The 19,487-nt window shown below is 40.8% G+C and overlaps 1 protein-coding gene and 1 long non-coding RNA gene across 3 annotated transcripts in view; one reads left to right on the top strand and one right to left on the bottom strand.

Annotated features, from left to right (window-relative positions):
- The window catches only part of myo18b (myosin XVIIIB), a 70,971-nt gene that overhangs the window by 10,015 nt on the left and 41,469 nt on the right, over positions 1 to 19,487 (top strand). The window contains exons 7-24 of the mRNA XM_082538136.1: positions 2,294 to 2,461; positions 2,563 to 2,773; positions 3,341 to 3,483; positions 3,596 to 3,696; positions 4,025 to 4,088; positions 5,773 to 5,917; positions 6,224 to 6,394; positions 7,435 to 7,525; positions 8,310 to 8,502; positions 11,252 to 11,332; positions 11,957 to 12,077; positions 12,161 to 12,308; positions 13,042 to 13,225; positions 13,318 to 13,468; positions 14,070 to 14,179; positions 14,264 to 14,329; positions 14,413 to 14,541; positions 15,997 to 16,140. Of these exons, the coding sequence (XP_082394262.1) occupies positions 2,294 to 2,461; positions 2,563 to 2,773; positions 3,341 to 3,483; positions 3,596 to 3,696; positions 4,025 to 4,088; positions 5,773 to 5,917; positions 6,224 to 6,394; positions 7,435 to 7,525; positions 8,310 to 8,502; positions 11,252 to 11,332; positions 11,957 to 12,077; positions 12,161 to 12,308; positions 13,042 to 13,225; positions 13,318 to 13,468; positions 14,070 to 14,179; positions 14,264 to 14,329; positions 14,413 to 14,541; positions 15,997 to 16,140 (2,421 nt within the window). The remainder of the gene's footprint in view (positions 1 to 2,293; positions 2,462 to 2,562; positions 2,774 to 3,340; positions 3,484 to 3,595; positions 3,697 to 4,024; positions 4,089 to 5,772; positions 5,918 to 6,223; positions 6,395 to 7,434; positions 7,526 to 8,309; positions 8,503 to 11,251; positions 11,333 to 11,956; positions 12,078 to 12,160; positions 12,309 to 13,041; positions 13,226 to 13,317; positions 13,469 to 14,069; positions 14,180 to 14,263; positions 14,330 to 14,412; positions 14,542 to 15,996; positions 16,141 to 19,487) is intronic.
- LOC309709526 lies at positions 2 to 18,831 on the bottom strand. 2 transcript variants are annotated; one of them, XR_014277529.1, is made up of 3 exons: positions 18,755 to 18,831; positions 984 to 1,045; positions 2 to 791 (listed from the first exon to the last, which is right to left on the bottom strand). It is a non-coding gene; the product is annotated as an uncharacterized lncRNA (long non-coding RNA). The 2 variants fall into 2 exon arrangements; XR_014277530.1 differs by lacking the exon at positions 18,755 to 18,831 and adding an exon at positions 5,764 to 5,843.

Raw genomic sequence — 19,487 nt, 5'->3', positions numbered from 1 at the left:
AGACTAGAAGTGTCCTTCTGGTTCTATTACTGTCCAAATCATGTAAGAGTTTGCACATCAACTTGTCCTTTGTTTCTAATGCAAACCTTTCAACAACCCTTTCTTTAAGAAACAAACCAGATGAGAATTTCATATGACAAAAAGGTCAACATTTAAACGTATCAGCACAGAGTAATGCATAAATCTCCATTAAATTTTGGAGATTTAGCACACATTTTCTTAAAGTTAAAGCTTTTTATACCAGTCCTGTTACAGTGATGTTACAGTGATGTGAAATTTAAGGAGAAGGTCTTTTAGGGATATGATTAAAAAAAAAAACTGCAAACATTATATGAAGCACTTTTCATTGTGCCCTTTTTTTGGTTTGGGAAGCTCATCTTGTAACCGGAAGGTTGCCGGCTCGATCCCCAGCTTTGTCCGTCCTGGTCGTTGTGTCCTTGGGCAAGACACTTCACCTGCGATATGGCAGCTGTGGCTACAACTGTAGCTTGCCTCTACCAGTGTGTGAATGTGAGAGTGGAATTATAATGTGCTTTGAGTGTCTAGAAAAGTGCTACATAAATGCAATCCATTATTATTATATCAGGAAGAATACAAAATCATCTGGTCCTCAGTAGGTTTTAAATTGGGGTACATGCAACCTCAGATGAACTAAAACACAGGACATATGACATATGACAGGACCTTGTCATCATTCATTTAACAGTTTGCTACTCACATTTGTGGTAAGACAGAAAAGGCTTCTTGGAAGGGTTATAAGGTCATATCCAAACAGTCTGGTGTCCATCATTCTACATTGACAAAAATAATTTTATGTTACTCACAAATGGAAAACTAGTGGAAAACATTCAAGACATTCACCAGTCTTGAATGTTAAGGTAAGAGGTTAAAAAAACCTCTTCTCCCTAAATACATATACATAAGAGAGCACATCTGTGCTTTGCAGAGGTGCATCTAAACTGTTGTTGTTTGTATTTACTTACACAGCATGTCTTGTGGAATTTACTGGAGTCAGCAGCAACAGCATAGCGCAGTCATATCAAGTCTAGTGACATAAGGCAGGAAAAGATCAGTAAAGAAACAATTTCCCGCAGCCAAAACACAAATCCAATGAGAAGTAGAATACGTTCAGCATGATGAGGTTCAGACGGTGTTCCTGAAAAGAACCAAGTGAAGTTTGTGGTTCTGGAGAATTACTGGAGGTCTCAAGGGACATAAGATTACAATTTATTCAAATTGGATGAAGAGTTTTGGAGTTTCAGCTCCTTAACATGTGCCACTTTTGAAAAGGACCAAAATTGGACAATTGAGTCAAAGCCTATTTCATGGGCAGGTGTGGGCAATTCCTTTGTTATGTCATTTTTAATTAAACAGATAATAGTGCTGGGGTTGATTTGAGGTGTGGTGCTTGCATTTGGAAGATTTTGCTGTGAAACAGACAACATGTGTCCAAAGTTGTCATGTGTGGCTGTGTGACACTTTATACTTAAAGTGGCAGCTTTAGTTGCTGGGAAATAATCCATAAACTAAATTTATGAAAAACAAACGAGGAAATGAGAAACAGCAGGAGAGCAACCAAACATGACGAGACAAAGGGGAAGCAAAACTCAAAACACTGAACACAGGACATGAGACACAAGACTGGCATGGAGATGTAGACTTGACCAGGAGATGCACGACATAGAGACCGGGGAGACTAGACAAGAAAACATGTAACACAGGGGAGGCAAAGAAACAAAATCCAAGATCTAAAAATCACTAAAATACAACCAGACACTAACTGAATCAAAGAATATTAAAAACCAAAACCACTGAGTCACAGGACTCAGGACCAGCACAAAAGGAGCTCTCCATGCAGGTGAAAACCGAAAAACAAAAAAAACCCATCCAAGAAACTGCTACAATGTTAGGAGCGGCAAAATCTACAGTTTGGTACATCCTGAGAAAGAAAGAATAATTTCAAATAATAATTTAATTTATATAAACAAAACTGAAAAACTGAAATGATCTTAGTTTTTGGTTAATTAGCATTTTGTTTCATTCAGGATGCTGAATTGAAATAGTTTGGGAATTTGTATAGACATAAACATATTTTGGTTTATCATCTTATCTTAATCCAGAACAATAACATTAGTGATATCAAAGTTTTAAAAAGGCAGCATTTTTTAATAACTCTATAAAGCATCTCCACTAAGACAGAAGAAAACAGTTTTCCCAGGGTGTAATCTGTGTGAAATCTGAGACTAACTCTTTCACATTTGAACCAATTAATGGAGATGCTGTTCCTCCACAGTGTAATCCACCAGAGCTCGACCTGTGTGAGGATCTGAGTGACCTGCAGAGCGTGAATGAATGTGGAGCTCTGCACACTCTGACCAGTCGAGCTAAAGCAAATCTTCCACTGACACATGCAGGACCAAACCTGGTCAACTTCTGGCCCCCGTTACAGACCCACAGCAAGGTAAAATTTACACACATTTACAGATCAGTAACCCTATGAAACTACAAAGCTTATTAAGTATGTGCAACATTTTATGTTTATCTTCTTTTTTTCTCTATTAGACCCCAAAGTCACGGCGAGGGGAGTCTGTGTGGGATGCTCCTCCTGCCCTGGCTGCCCTGGTCAAACGGGTCTACATGTCTATGGTTGGCACCAGAAGGGATCACAGTGTGTGTGCATTGGGACGCAACGGGACGGGCAAGACCACGGCATGTCAGACCTTCACACATGCTCTTATCAAACAAGCTGGCACAGCAGGAGAGAACATGAGTGGTGAGCGTGCGTTGTAAAAATGAAAACTGTTTAGGTTTTTAAAGTGTTAATGATCAGCACTAAAACTTGAAACTGGTACTAGTCTGTCATTTCAGTGACTGTGAGTGAGTCGCTACAACTATGAATCTTAAATGAATCCCAAAACTATATTCAATGAACGTTATACACATCAACATGTAAGAAAAATGATGAAAAATAACCTTTCAGGGAGTTTGTGGATCAAAATTTCTCTGTGAGAGACTGACGGTATCACACAATAAAGATTACTTCAAGTTAATACAGCTAATGTAAGCTATTAAATTGTGAGGTGCAAGTAGTGTTTTGTTAAATAAACTATGACTATAACTATGTGCGATATGTCATGTGTTACTCTCATTCAAGTAATTTTAAAATCTGCCGAGGAAGGATTATTTTTAGTCTGTCCTGAGAGGTAAAACCTTCGATGTAATAGAGGGTGTCCTGTTTTTAGCGAGCCTGTAGGTTTATTTTGCTGAAATGTTTGCTTCAGCTTGTTTTCCTCAGCTTTCCACACTTCCCTACTGTGATTATTGCTATTTCTTTCACTAGTGGAGCGTGTTCAGGCTATGTTCACTATCCTGAAGTCTTTTGGCTGTGTGAGCTCTAAGCACAGTGATGCGTCGTCTCGATTTGCTATGGTTTTCTCATTGGATTTTAACCATGCTGGACAAGCCGCCGCTGGACACCTACAGGCATGTAGCCCAGACACAAACCCATGTAAGTTAGTCAAACATGGCTGTGTAAATTGGGATTCGTGACTTCTGTTCCTTTTCCTCCTTTTTGTCCTGCTTCTCCATCATTCAGACCTTGATGTTGGACAAATGGAAAGTGTGCCAGAAAATTCAGGGAGAAAGTAACTTCCTGGTCTTCTCTCAGATGCTGGCAGGACTCAGCGCAGAGATGAGGTAATCTCCAGTAAAGGTTAATAGGCAGATTTGTTTAAGAAATGCACTATTTATTCAACATATTTAATGACGCAACAGGAAATTTACCTTCACATTATGAAACGTTACTGGCCCTCAAAGTAGATATCGTAGGGTTGGACTCAAATCTGTCACTTTTTAAATTTGTCCACATTTTCCCCAAATCTTTAAGCCCTCATAACTTCTTATGTTCTAGTTGTGGTCCTGCTGAAGCAGCAGCAGCTGAAGGTGTTTGTTGCAGATTCTTCCTTTATAGAGCTACTGATTTGCCACATAACAACCTATTTTCCCATTTCTGATTCTATATTAGGATCGAACTGCAGCTACACCAGCTCTCTGAATTCAACTCCTTTGGTATTGTTCATCCCGCCAAGGTACAGTAAGTGCATCAGAAGGGTCTCTTTTTACCACTATATCACACGTCATGGTATAACAGGCAACATAACCGTAAGTGGAGAAGTCCAGCACAGGGCAGTTCTGTTTTGCATGAACACAGGTGTAATGCTATATTCAGTGGCAACTGGGAAATATTCATTTGTAATATCTGGCTAGGAAAACTCAATGAAAATGAATAACGTGGGTAAGGTTTTCTTCCCTAAGCTTCACATTTTACGATGTTCTGTGGAAGAGGAGCGTTCACAGTGACCTTGCGTATTTGATGATTATCAGAAGAAGAAACAAAGGAAGTCAGGAGAAAGTTGTGTTTTTCCCTTTTCCTCTAAAATGGAAATCACTTTCAGACTGAAGACCGAATTTTTCTGGAACCGCTGTAATATATGACAACTGATGGCACTGCTGCGTGAATGCTGCTTCAAACATGTGTTTTTCATTAATGCCATCAAGTCTTTACAGCAGAGCGAGTAACTAATTTAAATGTTGTATATTTTGCACTTTTTGGGGGCTTTTCTGTGACCTGTTCTGTACACTGTGTAACAGCCAGAGCCAGAATAGTCACAGCACAGCTGCAGCTGTGGTCACAGCCTCAGAGACAGCTACTGTTCAGAAAGTGTTCTGATGTATGGAACTACTTTGTGTTGCTTTGCATTGGGAACCATTAGTGTGCTGGTCCAGTCCCTGTTTAATAAACTGTAAAGAACTGCTCTGTGGATATTAAAGGAAAGAGAAAGTACTGAATTTACCCAAGATATTTAAACCTACAGGAAATGTTAATAGAAGGCAAAGAGATGCAGATGCAGCATTTTCCTCAAAAAGGTTTAAATTTCTGAAACAAAGTTCTTCAACATGAAATAAGAAATCATAAATATTCCTTCCCCTCCTACAGAAAACAAATAAATAAAGTGCAGCACTGTCTAGATGGGAAAACAAGTAAAGTAAATCAAACCAATAATTATAATAAATAATATTAATTTTATTTCTCCACAAATATCCTGAGGCTGAGCTTGCAGCTTGGAACTCACCGGCTCTGGGCGGTGTTGTGCTTGCGTAGACTGCACAGAGTGAGAAATAGCTCTCCTGAGAGAACCGTGGTTCTATTAATAATCATTCTAGTTGAAATGAGTGCTGGCGAATAGCCCCAGCTGGGGGTTTCACCCACTCACAATGTGGCTGCTCATGTCTACTCGTACTATATGATAATGCTGCTGAGGAACACAAAGGTAGTCAACAAAACTAACCCTTTTGTATCCCTGTAGATCATAAATCTGTACTTTGTGTGGTAGCTGAGAAAAACTAAATAGGGACACAAGCATTCACTAACCGTATTTGGATGGGGTCGCTGCATTTGACACAATGACAGAAGTCAGTGAATGAACAATTCTAATTTAGAAGATTGACCAACACTTCTGCTTCAGTTCAAAGTTCTGGGTGTCCCTTTGCCCAGCATGCTTGTGTGAGTATGAGGCTCTGAGGTAATATAAATGGAAAAATGAGCCAAAACATAGAAAGTGAAGTGGTCAAACCACATGGAAAAAGAGTTAGACTGTGATTGGAGATAAGATGGGAAGATGTGACTCAGCTGTTCCCTCACCTCATTTAATTATCTGGCTGTCAAAAACAGAAAAGACAGACTGTCCCCTCTCCCTTTCTTACTGTTCTTAGGTGGAGGAGAAACAGCGTGCATCCATTGCTTTCACAAAGCTGCTGAGTGCCATGGAAACACTGGGCTTCTCACCCGGCGAGCAGAAGGCGATATGGCATGTTCTGGCTGGTATTTACCATCTGGGAGCTGCTGGGGCCTGTAAAGGTAACATAGTGATTCACTGTGAGTCACACAGTGTTACTACACACTCTCATACACACACACCTCCTGTCTGTAGCTCAGGAGGTAGAACCATGGGAAGGTTGCTCGTTCGATCCCTGGCTTGGACAAGACACTGACCCCAAGACACAGAGTGATTCTCTTTAGGAAAGCCTGATAGTGTCGAGCTAACACTCCACCTCCGATCCAGTTACTTTAAATTTCTCACTCATTGCTGAGCCGACCATCACTAATGTTCAGTGCATGCTGTCATAATCACATCCTCTTTGAGTTTTCCCTTTGGTTGTGCAGTGGGCAGGAGGCAGTTTATGAACTTTGACAGTGCTGAGAGGGCAAGCAGTGTGCTTGGATGTGAAGGTGATGATCTGCACACAGCAGTATTCAAACATCACCTTCAACAGCTTCTGCAGAGGGCCACCGGGGGCAGCAGAGAGAGGAGCGGTGCCGCAGAATCGGAGGAAGGTGAGATGCGCACACACTAAAGCCAGCATGTGAAAAACAGCAGCGGAAAGTTTAGAGAGTGTTTGAGGATCCTGTTGCACACTATCAGTGCTTTCAATCTCTGCTGATCATTACAAAAAAAACAAAACAAAGCTCATGGAAGTGAATAGGGAGATTGCTTCATTAATATATTTTAGTGGTTACAATTTTTCATTTATAATTTGTTTGATATTTCATTATTCAGCTTACTGCTATGTTGAACAATAAAGGCCATCAGTGCGGACTCCAACTAAACACAGCTCACTATTCTCCAACAGTTTTGATTGTTTAGAGGGAACTTTACCATTTTCTGATCCAGTGACAACTTCAAGCATCTTGTTACAAGAGCTAATGTGGGGCACCATCTGGCATATGAACTGGTGTTTATAGAATGGGATCTTTGGTGGTCAGTACAATATAACACATCAGCACTGCAAAGAATTCACAGAATTAAAGCTACTCATGTAAGCCTCATTGCCTTTCCACCACCCAAACATCTTTCCTTCAGCCAAAAGATACGATCAGCAGAGCTGATTAGTCCGTGAATAATCTACCCAACAACACAGGAGCAGTTTGTTGCTCAGACTGTGACAAATGTCACCAAAAGGTCATCAGTGACAAATAAAATTAAATGAAGTGGTGACCTGTGATATTGGAGACGCACAGAGCTGAAGTCACATTCAGTTGCTCTGAATTTTGAATGGGTGCCTACCTATATTTTACTTGTAGCATTTGTTGACTTTCTAGTGTGAGAGCTGACACGAAGCCTCTCAAGACTTAGCCAAAGGGCTATCATAGCCCTGCTTAACTTCTAAAAAAAAGCTCAGAGGCCCCAAAAAGCAGGGATAAAAGATACCTGCTTTAACCTCTCAGAGGTTCCAGATTTTCTTTGAGTGGCATTTTTAGAGAAAGGACAACGTGCTGTAGGAGTGGATTTATCCTGATAAAGCCTTTAAGGATAAAGGAGAACATTAAACAACGCGAGTAGAAAAGTGTGTCCTTATTCACTTTGTTGTGCGCAGGTCCGAGGCTAACAGCTGCTCAGTGCCTCAATGGAATGGCTGCTGGACTTTATGAAGAGCTCTTCACTGCCATCGTGTCACTCATCAACAGGTCTGGATGCATCTCATTAAATACACGATCCACAGCCTCATCACAAGCTCTCAGTCTGCCTTCATAACTGCTGCCTAACAAGGCTTCATGACTTTAGACTTTGCTTTACGATGGCTTACTGTGCTTTTTCTTATTATCTTTAATATATTTTCTGCTACAGTGATTGAAGACTATATTAAACATGGCCCAAATTACCCTGCAATCAATCTGAGTCTGAAAACTCAATTTCTGATCACTTTTCTACTCTTCTACTCTGTATGATGTGACAACGAAGGGATATCCCTAATATGATGATTTCAGGCTCAGGACCACTAATGCCCACTGTTCAAAACCTTCTATTTTTGAGAGCAGCCAGTAAGAAGACAGCTGGCTTTTAAAGAACATTAAAACTGACTGCTCGTTTCATTGAGGGGTTGCCTAATGGCTCGATATGAGATTATAAGGAAGGCTTCGAACACAGAAGTCCAAATGTTTGAACACCTGGAGTTGAAAATGAGGGGAAATAAATAAGAGGAGCTAATGTTGCTTTCTTTTTCTCAAGCTACATCTGTGTGTACCATTTACAAAGTTTGCAGACAGTCTGACGCATTGATCTGTACTTCTGTTTCCAGCTTCATGTGCTTATAGCAGCCGCCTGTTGTTTTGTGTAATTACCACGCTACTGAGGGGGGCCTTATCACATGATCATCCTTCCCTCTACTGTATATTCATGCATCAGATATGTGAATGAAGAACAAACATATAAAGAACTGTAAAACTCAATCAGGCTGTGTTTTGTGGGCAGGGCGCTGAGCAGTCAGCAGCTGATGCTAGCCTCTGTGATGGTGGTGGACACGCCAGGCCTGAGGAACCCACGACACTCAGCAGAGGAGAGAGGAGCCAGCTGGTCCGAGTTCTGCCACAATTACCTACAAGAGAGGCTGCTGGAGCATTACCACTCACATACGTTCACACATACACTCGAGAGATACGCTCAGGTAACTCAGTGTACAGTTACATCTTTCAAGCTGAGTGATCATCTTCTGTGAGTAATGCACACTTACACATAAAAACTCAGTTTCTAAAGCCTGAAAAGAGTATTGAGAAGATGGACGGAGCACTTTTAGGTGCTGATGAATGTAGAAAACGAGACAGGAGGATTGATGGGGACAGTTAGTGAATCAGGAAGTGCAGACGATTAGTAAGAAGGACGTTTGGGAAAATGTGAAGAGAATAGGTTGGTCCAAATGACATACCTGTGCAGGTATAGGGATGTCTGGGAGAGAGGGCAGTGGACATTTTGACTAGTCTGTTTAACAAAATCGTGAAGAGTGAGGGGATGCCTGGGGAGTGGAGAAGAGGTGTACTAGTACAGATTGTGAAGAACAAGACTAGTGTGCAGAGTTGTAGTAACTGCAGAGGGATAAAGTTGATGAGCCATACCATGAAGATGTAGTAAAGACTTGTTGAAGCTAGGTCAACAAGAGAGGTGATGGTCAGTGAGCAGCAGTATGACCTCATGCTGAGAAAAAACACTACAGATGTGATGTTTGCTTTGAGAGCAAGTACAGAGGATATCAGACATGATAGAGGAACTGTGACAATGTGAGGAAGTCAGGAGGTACAGACAAGTATGTGAGGGTGGTCCAGGACATGTATGAGGATGGAGAGGCAGTGATGAGGTGCCTGGTACAAGTGACAGATGGGTTCAAGGTGGCGATAGGTATCTGTGACCTATAATGTCTGCAGATGACATTAGCATCTCCAGCAAGAGTAAGGAGCAGGTGGAAGAGAGCCTGAAGAGGTGGAGGTATGCTCTGGAGAGAAGAGTAATGAAAGTCAGTTAAAGGAAGACAGAATATGTGTGTGTGAATGAGAGGGAGACAGACGGACAGGTGAAAATGCAAGAAGCAGAGATACTGAAGGCAGATGAGTTTAAATATGTGAGATCAACCACCCAAAGCAACAAACAGTGCACAAGAAAGGTGAAGAGCCCAAGCAGGGTGGAATGGGTGAAGGCAAGTGTCAGGGATGATTTGTGACAGAAGGATAGCAGCAAGAGCTAAATGGAAAGTTTGTAGTAGTGAGATGGTAGATGGTAGTGAGACCTGCTGTGATGTATGGTTTGCAAATGAGGTGGCAGAGCTGAAGATGTTCAGTTCATTGGAAGGGAGTGAGATGGACAGGACTAAAAATCAGGAGTTCAGATTCAGAGAGGTGAGGCTGAGATGAATGGAGCATATGCTGATGAGAGATAGTGGATATATTAGACAAAGGATGATGAAGATGGAGCTGCTAGGCAGGAGCAAAAGAGGAAGATGACAGAGAAGATCCATGGACGTAGTGAAAGAGGACATACAGAGGTTCGGTGTGATAGAGGACGCTGGGACAGGGTGAGATGGAGGCAGATGATCTGCTGAAGGTGCTTCCCAAAAGGAAGGACTTGAAAGAAGATCGATGCTGTAAAAATAATGAGTACATACAGGATAAATAAAGTTTTATGTAGACATTCATGATCCCAGGAAGATCCTAATTGCTTATAATATCCCTCTGACTTCTTTATTGAGGTCATGAGGTTGGAATTGCTGGTTTTGACTCCAACATTGAGACACCGATCAGAACGTTGAATCACATGCACTGTTTTTCAAGTTTCAAGTTTTTCAATGAATCATTCTATTGACAAAACCTTAAAGAGATTCAGTTTAATCAATAACTCATCTAAAACAATAAAGGAAAATACAGCAAATGATGACAGAAATCACATGGGCCTTTCCTTTGAAAAATTCGCAAAAAAAAAAAAAAAATTTCAGATAAAATACTGTAAATACAGGCATTGATTACCAAGTTATTATTCTACACAGACCAAACAGCACCGTATTTAAAAATAAAAGTGCACCACTATTTTCCTACTCCGACACACAAGCTGAAATCAGCTGATTGTACCAAGAGTGCAAGAACCGATAAGATGTATCGACAGGCAGGCAAACTTACTACGATTCCCATCCTTAACTGGAACAGACTCTCTGCCTTTAACAGACTCTGTCATCTTTGTTTTACTTGTTTATGTTTTAGTCTGTTATCTTGTGACCCAATTATTGTGTTTGAGAACCTGATGCCATAACTTTTGCCTCTGTTTTGCTGCCCTCTCTTGTGTACCAGTATACAGCACTGGTTCATGTTCAGCTTACAGGCAACAGCACTTACGGTCCGAGTGAGAGTTTTCATAGCCAATCCCTCTTTGGAGCTTTAAAACACAAGAAAATCAATAAAATAACAATCTGTATAACAATTACACACATTAAAAAACAGAATTGCAGACCAGAAGAGATCTGTTTCTCACATGTGCAAGTGGCCAGAATGGGATTCACACACAGCAATTTTAAAATGTCAGCCACACTGGAATGTGTCCAGGATCCTTTCTGCTCAGCCTTTACTAACACCAGCTTTAACAAAAGAGTACCAGTTTTACCCCCTGAACTTAAGCCCTAACTGGTTTTCACTGAGTATGCTAATATCTTTGGGATATCTTCACAGTCGTGATGCATGTCTGTCAAAGATGAAAGATTAACAAAAGAGGCAATTTCACTGAGATTAAACCAATACAATTGTTAGATCTACAACAAATATGTTCCGATTTGATGAAAATGACACACAAAAATGAGTTAAACCGATTATTACTGAGTGAGAAAAGTACATAGGTGAGAAAAATACATTTGCCGGAACGACTTTATGTTTTGTCTGCTGCAGGAGAAGATCCACGTGGAGTTTGAATGTCCAGAGACCAGCCCGGCCGAGGTGGTCTCTGCCATTGACCAGCCACCTCCACAGGTACGCAGCAATGTGACGTAAAAAGACGTAAATGTGAGCATGAGGATAACAGCCATGACATCTTACCAGGAGTTTGATGTTTCCAACTTTACGCAGGAATCTTAAAGTTGTCTCATTTAAATTTCTGACGTATAATGTTATATGATAACAGCTCTAGAGACTCCAGAAATAACTTCTGTCTTGAACGCATGAGACTACGAGGCTTGTGAGACTTCTAGTTTTACCTAAAATCATCCCCTGCCCTGCTGCAACAACCCAAATAACAGTTTATCAAAAGTTGACAAACTTGTCTGAGTTGGGTTCGATTATTAACAGAGGGAATAGTTTCACCAGCAGCACTTACAACTGGAGGTTATGTAGCCTGAGAGGCGCACCAATACTTTTCCTCCTTGTCATTATTATTACAGTCTGTCCTTACTACTCCCCTTAAAAGAAGCCAGAAGAACAGTGCTCGTTTGCCAGCATTTATCTTGTTCAAGAAATGACATGTACTGTGACTTTTAGCATAAAAATGTTTTTCTACTTCACTTTTCATTGTATCCTCCATCTGACCAATAGAAAATCATCATGCTTTAACCCAATGTATGCTTGAAACGTACGTGTGTGTGTGTGTGTTTGTTTCAGGTCCGCGCAGCAGATGAAGACCGCAGAGGTCTTTTATGGGTTCTGGATGAGGAGATGGTGACGCCAGCCTCTTGTGAAAACAGGGCCGTGGAAAGAGTGTGCCAGTATTACAGCAACATGGGTAAAAAAATACACTGCTAGTGAAAACTTGAGCGCCATATAACTTAAAGAAGATGAATTAATTGTGTTTGTTTGTCCTTGCAGTGCGACAGTGTGAGCAGCTGCTGCAGTGTGAGGTGAAGCACCTGATGGGGTCTGATCCTGTCCGATACGATCTGGCTGGATGGTTCAGCCTCATCCAGAACAACCCATCTGCTCTGAACACCATCTGTCTGCTCCAAAACTCCACTGTGTAAGTCAGAGGCCTGGGGGCTGCCCCACAAGGATGCCGTGTCTAAATGAATATCTTCTAGTAGGCTCCAGTTGGCAAATGGCCCTGGGAAAATATTTTACTAAAAGAGTGGTGAAAGCCTTTCAAACAGTTAAAGGGTGTGTTAGATGTCATTAAATGGTCAAAAGTCTGTATATCCAACTAAAACTAATTATTGTGACCCTGTAAAAGGAACAGGTTTCCTTTCCTCTTTCAGAAGCTACTGTCTCCTTTTAATATTGGTGTTTAAACTGAACATATGCACATAGTTGTACTGTGTTTAAATTAGATTAAACTGAGATAAGAAAAGTTTTTATTAACCTTAGGGAAACAAATTCAGGTGTTTTGGCAGCACAGAAGAAAGAAAATCTAGAGAAGGGGAATGTTTTTAATAACTTCTCCATCTGGACACTTTCTTGCTAAGAAACCATTTTAAAAAGTAGCAGTGAGCACAGATATTCATCTCAGGAAGCATGAAGCACTGCTCCAGGACTTTGGGAATTCCTTGCCCAGAAAGTTTTTATATGACTTCATGGAACAGACTGCCCATATACCGTTGATGAAGTAATTAACAACTGTTAATTAGTAGGTATGAACAAGTGTGGTTCATCCATGCATGATTCATTTACTCACAGCACATACCAGCTACACACTTGTAGTGATGTTAAAAACATGTTTTTGACATCCTGTGATAGTGTGTCTCTGCCCTCCCCAGAGGGGTTGTGAAAGCCATGTTCACCCCAAGAATTTCTCTGCCCCCCCTGTGTCGGGCTCTGGGGGGACTAGAGGGTGGCAGCCAGCGCTCTTTGCAGAGGAATGGCACCATCAGGAAGACATTCAGTGGGGGAATGGCAGCGATACGCAGACACTCCCAGTGTATTGCAGTAAAACTCCAGGCAGTAAGTTTCCAGAGCATTCACTATCAAATCCTCATCTATTTCTGTAGTGTAACTGGATTCCTTCCCTCTTTGCTGCTTTTCCCACCATGCAGGATGCTCTTATCAATCTGATCCGTCGAGCCAGGCCAGTGTTTCTGCAGTGTGTCAGTGCAAAGACTGACAATGGAAGTTTTGACATCCCAGCCCTCAGGGTGCAACTGCACTCCACACAGATCCTGTCAGCTCTGCAGCTATACCGCATAGGTATGCATGCTCATGCATTAATATTTCAAGCTGTAACACTGTGTGTAAACCAAGTACAAAGCTATTAGTGACCATTCTAGGGTTAGGGTTATTGTTCTGTTGTACATGTTTAAAAGGCAAATATTCTGCAAGTAAAATATGTTATCTTTCAGAGTAAATCACATCTATTATTTGGAATCTATGACACCCAACATATACATTAATGTCAAAACAACTAGCAGCTTGGTATTCCGATATCTGGAAGAAACAACTCCTATCACAACTAGAGACTGACAAGGTGAACACAAAACCTGACATCACGTCAGGGGGGAGAAGTCATTATCCCCACACAACTATTGTTCTTGGGGCTTGGTACCCAAGAACAACAGGTGCGTTGAAGGTGTTGAGTGCGAGAGTGACTGACCTGAGAGATAGGATCATAGCTGAGAGAGAGAGTAAAACTTGAAGGATCAAGACCCCCCGAGTGGGTTTTTTTTCACACACAGAGACACACACACATACCTGTGTGTATATATATATATATATATATATGTTCTCGCCCTTTTTCCAAATATTCCTGATGCAAATTAAAAAATCAATCTGTGGCCATGTTTGTCTGCAGGTTATTCAGAGCACATGACTCTGGGGGATTTCAGGTGTCATTTCCAGGCTCTCGCTCCTTCAGTCATGAAACGTTACGCTTCAGTGTTTGTCAGCCACGATGAGAGAAAGGTCAGATGGCACATGGCAGCAGCTCCCTTTCTTGTTCAGCATCATGTCATGTAAACATCTTTTTTGTGTTTGCTTATGTGTCAGGCAGTGGAAGAGCTGCTGGTTGAATTGGATGTGGATAAAAAGAGCATCCTCGTGGGTGCCAGCCGGGTAAGAACATGTTTGTACTCGAACAGCTGAATTTATTTCGTGCTGATATGGCTCATACATTTTTTCCCCCCGTTGTGCGTTAGGTGTTTATGAAGCGAGGTGTGTTGTGCTATCTGGAGCAGCAGAGGGAGAAGCAGGTCACTGGTTGGCTGGTCCACCTACAGGCTGCCTGTTTGGGACATCTTGCCCGTCAGAAATATCGCAAACTCAAGGTACTTATGTCTCTGTGAGCTTGCCTTCTGCACTGCTGACTGGGAATTGATGGAATTGATACGAATTTCTCATTGGCTCCCCTTTGAGTGTCACCACCATCGCTAAAGAGCATATCAAAGAAATTACACAAAACCTCTCTGAGTAGAACACAAAGCCAACAGGACTGGGTGCTGGGCTTGGGTTGGCATTCACTCAGCTTTAATATCATTCTGGGCTCTTGGCTAGCTTAGTGTTAGTATGCTGTCTGCGCATGTTAGCACTTAGCAACATGGCCTGGCCTGCATTTGTATAGCGCTTTACTCAGTCCCCAAGGACCCCAAAGCGCTTATAGCGCAAACATAATGTGTCTGTTTCTGTCCTGGATGCAGTTTGAACATTGCACGCTTGTCCTTTTGTGCAATATAAATAAAAGTAATGTCCTTATCTACGGTGTAGACTGCGGCACTATTTTCTTCCTCCGACTCATGAACTTAAATCAACTGATTCTAGTGCGAGCGCAAGAACCAATAAGTGTCATCAATAAGTAAGCTGACTAACAATTCCAAAGAACTGGACTACTGTTCTCTATAAGAACAGGTTCTCGATTCCTACTACTGACTAATCGAACCGCCAAATTTCCAATTGGTAGCCATAAGTGCCCAGTGAGATATTTTTAATATATACATGAACACAAACAGGAGCTTTGACTTTACCAGTAGAAAAAATTGTACATCATGTATTTTAAATGCAGCTGTTAGCATTTCCTTTAACTTTACAACTTTTGTTTCTTTTTGAGAGTTGTTGTTTTCAAACTTTTTGTGGTGCCTTTTTTTGCACTTTCTTTTTGTGTTTTTTCTTTTCATAGGTTGTACTTCTTTGTGGTCATTTTGCATTTATGTAGCGGTTTTATGCTTTGCATGGTGGTTTTAGATGGGAGTTGTTTATTTGTTTTCTTTGCTCTTCATGTGTTTTAATTTTTTTTTATCTCTCTTGGTGTTTTTTCCTTTTTTAGTAGCTGTTTGTGTGTCTTGTCGGTCATTTTGCATTACTGGAAGTGTTTTATGATTTGTGTGGTTGTTTTGCATCTCCTTGTGATCACTTTGAGTCTCTTTGTGTCTGCTTTATCTTTTACAGTTTTTATGTGTTTCTTTTTTTATGGATGCTTTGCACTCCTTGACCTTTGACCTTAGCAAGTAATCATACATTTTCACTAGTTATTGCATAAATTATTGTACTAGTATAATAGTATTTCAGTTTAAGGTAATATCACTTTAAAATGAATGTGTTGATTCAGGTCTCAATGAAACTTTTTTATTTATATTTTTTTACATTTTGTTGCAATGGCATTTAATGGTTTTATCTGTCGCTTTAAAAGGAGACTGAGCTCAGCTGTAGGTTAAACTCACACATTGTGTGTGTGTGTGTGTGTGTTTGTGTGTGTGTGTGTGCGTGTGCATGTGCCCGTCTGTCTCCAGGTGCAGCAGATGGCAGTGAGTTGTCTGCAGAGGAACCTTCGGGCTCTCAGGGTCGTGTCCAAGTGGAGTTGGTGGAAACTTTTCTGCAGTGTGCGTCCTCTCCTTGATGTCAACATGGATAATGAGAGGCTCAGGGCCAAAGAGGTACATGATCACAATTATCAGAAGGTGTTCAAACACTTTGTGAAAAAATGTATTTGCTTTTTTGCAGAGATTTAGATGAAACAAATGAAGACTGAGTGATTGATTTTCTTGCTCAATGTCTCCAAATTAAGGCAAACGTATACATGTGTATTTTAGTAATATGTTTCTTAAATGTATATATATGTATTAGCATTAATCTTTTAGCTTTAGGAGTTAAATGGACAAATATAAAAGCATCTTAATCTGGTAAATAGCTTACAAATCTTAGAATATCAACTTATTAACATTGCAAAGTACAATAGTTTCTGCTGTAAACATTCTAGCTCATTCTTATCAGGGAAAGACAGAGGGTTAGATAATGCGTTTGTTGGAAGGTAGCAAAGCATTTTTTGGCAACATTCAGATGACACTGTAATGCACAAAGTGACAAATGTCTTCATGTATTGTAGCGTCCTGGATGGAATATCCTATACACTGTATCGGTGCTTCACTAAATGTTCGCAGAATACCACAAGGTGGAAACTATGTGGGACTCTTACAAGGCGATGTCCTTAACACCACTGTGGATTTGCTTAGAGCTGTGTTAATGTGTTATTGTATTTTTTCTTATATGTTAGTCTTATTTAACTGTAATGCAATGAAATGGCAAGTGAGCAGAAAGTACTTGCAAAAATCTTGCCTCACTATTAATTATTTTATATTTTGATAGGAAAAAAAGGGGAAGGAGTGCACCAATGTATTGAAACATGTGCAAACATACATTGAAATATAGTATATGAGACCAAAACAATGTTTTTGAGAACATTAAGAGAAGATTACACAAGGTAAAGTCATGTCCTGCTCTGTGTGGGTGAATCGACTTTTCCCAGCAATTTCCAGGACTGATCAGTAGGTGGTGCTTTTTGCCATGTCGGACTTTTGTCTTCATCGTCACTGCCCAGGAGCAGATTATATTTTCAGCATAAAGTGCCATGACCATTTGGCCTAGTAAAAGGTACACACCACTGTGAGAGTAAAGTGAAATATCCAGGGTCTGTACAGACTGTATGTAATGATGAACATTGCCACTTTGGAGTCACTGGTTAGCAGTGTTGGGTAAGTTACTTTAAAATAGTAACTTAGTTACATTACTAGTTACTTCTCTCAAAAGTAACTCAGTTACTTCAAGTTACTCGTTACTTTCAAAGTAACTAGTTACTAGGGAAAGTAACTTTGGTTTTACTCAGAATTCTCTTGTTAATGTGTTTCTTCCATAACTTTGCAGTCTTCTAGCTTGCTTACTTGCCACAGTGCACTGTGCCACCTACCAATAGAAAGGAAACGATAATGTGCATATTTCCACAAGAGAAATCCCACGCCTGGACCGTCATTGACTGCTTCCATGATTCTAGCCTACGTCACAGCGTCATGTGCGCCTTTTACATCCAACACAAAAACTGCAGTCGTGGTGCTTTCGATTGTACTCAGAACTCGGAAATTCTGCCTTCTGAATAGGAAGATGTAGGCAACACCAGACTGCAGATGAGCTGCACACAGAGCTGGACTGGGACAGAAAATTGGCCCGGGCATTTTGACTAGAGACTGGCCCACCATTATAGGAAAAATCATAAAGCCTTTGAATGAAAATAAACACTATTGTGACAGTGATGTACACTGTTTTGATGGTATATATGCATCAATCTATCAATCGTTTGTTGTAAGATTCAGATAATTATTTTTTAAAAGCTAGACATTTGAAATGAGAATAAGAAAGAAAAGTATTTCTTTGCGCCCACCTCTCCCTGTTAATGCCCTACCTGGCCCCCTGGCAACACTTTGCTAGACCCGCCCCTGCACAGTTACCAGCTGTCAGCTACCTAAAAAAGGATCCTGGGGTTATTTGTCTCTCAGAAACAGTTCATAACTTCCCTTCAACTCATTCATGTCACCTAAAAGGTAAACCTGTTTCTCCATCACCTGTTCAGCTCTGATGATTCAGTAAGGACATCTCCTGGTTTCATCTTCATGTTTCCCTCTCACCAGATAACCAAACCATATCATGACCAGCAGCTTTTTTGCAGCTGTGGCTCCAGCAAACATCAGCTGATAGTAGAAAGTAATATTAAATAAATTCTAACAACAGCTGATCAAGCTTAAAAGTGCAGCTGTTGTTTAGCGCGACATCCGCTGGTTTCCTCTTTCGGCGCAAAGTGAGCGATAAATAAACAAGAGAGCCGATCAGCTGATCATTGATCAGTTTCATGATTGAAGTAGAAACGGGAGAGGGAGGGGGAGAATGAGAGAAGAAGAGGCAGCTGTGCAGGGTAAACACAGAATAACTCCAGCTTTGTGTCTTTTTCATTGTAGCTGAATTACGGGTCAAACTGTTTCTTTTCACCTCAATAAGAAACGCGTAATATTTTCTCTGAATACCAGACAGGACGGTTGACAACTCTAATAACTTATGAACAAAATAAAGTTAAACATCATTAACTTCATAGCACCACCCAGCTGTATAGAAACTCCGTCATGCTAGCTGGCACGCAGTACGGAAAAAGTCAGAATAACGAAAATAAACTCCACCTAAACTTGGTTCATATCTGACCCAGAGAGACTGCAGGTCATAACTTCTTACCTGAAGTTCAGTTCACACTTGGACCGGCGGCCGCCTCGGGTCTCTTTTCCTTCTGCGTCCCCTTTCCTTCATCCACCTGCTGGCCTCCACCACTAATGTTACTGAATCTGTGGAAGCTCCGCGATAGCCACCACACGAAGTAACGAGTAACGACCCTATCTAAATCCCAGTAACGACTAACGCGTTCCTGATTTTGGCATAATAACTAGTTACCGTGCTCGTTACCACAATAATAACGTAGTTACTGTAACGCGTTACTTAATAACGCGTTAGTCCCAACACTGCTGGTTAGTGAAGTCCTCTTATGAAGCCTCAAGCAAGTGGTGGTTATGATTGAGAAACTGCAACACTCATAGGCTGGTTGATTATTCCAGTCTTATAAATGTGTACATTTATCAATTTTACATATGAAAACTGCCTAGCCGTGCCTCAAGGCTCAGTAAACATAATTACATCTTTTCGTTGTGAGCAAAAGTTGCTGTGGGTTCTCTCTTAGTTAGAATAGACGCAACAATTTATAACTCGAGCTTCTATTGCTATAATCGTTGACTTAAACGTACATGCCTGTGGTTTTAATTTCATGCAAAGTAATTAAGCAGTCCATCTTAAATGACAAAGTACCAACGCTGTATGAATTGTTTTTGAAGCTATATTTTTGTGCACTCGAGACAAGAAGAACAATTATAAGGCTGCGTAGTGTTCATAATGGAAGTTCAGTGAGCTGTAGCAGTGC

The sequence above is a fragment of the Aulonocara stuartgranti genome, assembly GCF_965226115.1.
Source record: "Aulonocara stuartgranti genome assembly, chromosome: 7".
NCBI lineage: Eukaryota > Metazoa > Chordata > Actinopteri > Cichliformes > Cichlidae > Aulonocara > Aulonocara stuartgranti.
The sequence above is the reverse complement of the archived record's forward strand: the minus strand, read 5'-3'. Positions and strand labels throughout refer to the sequence as shown.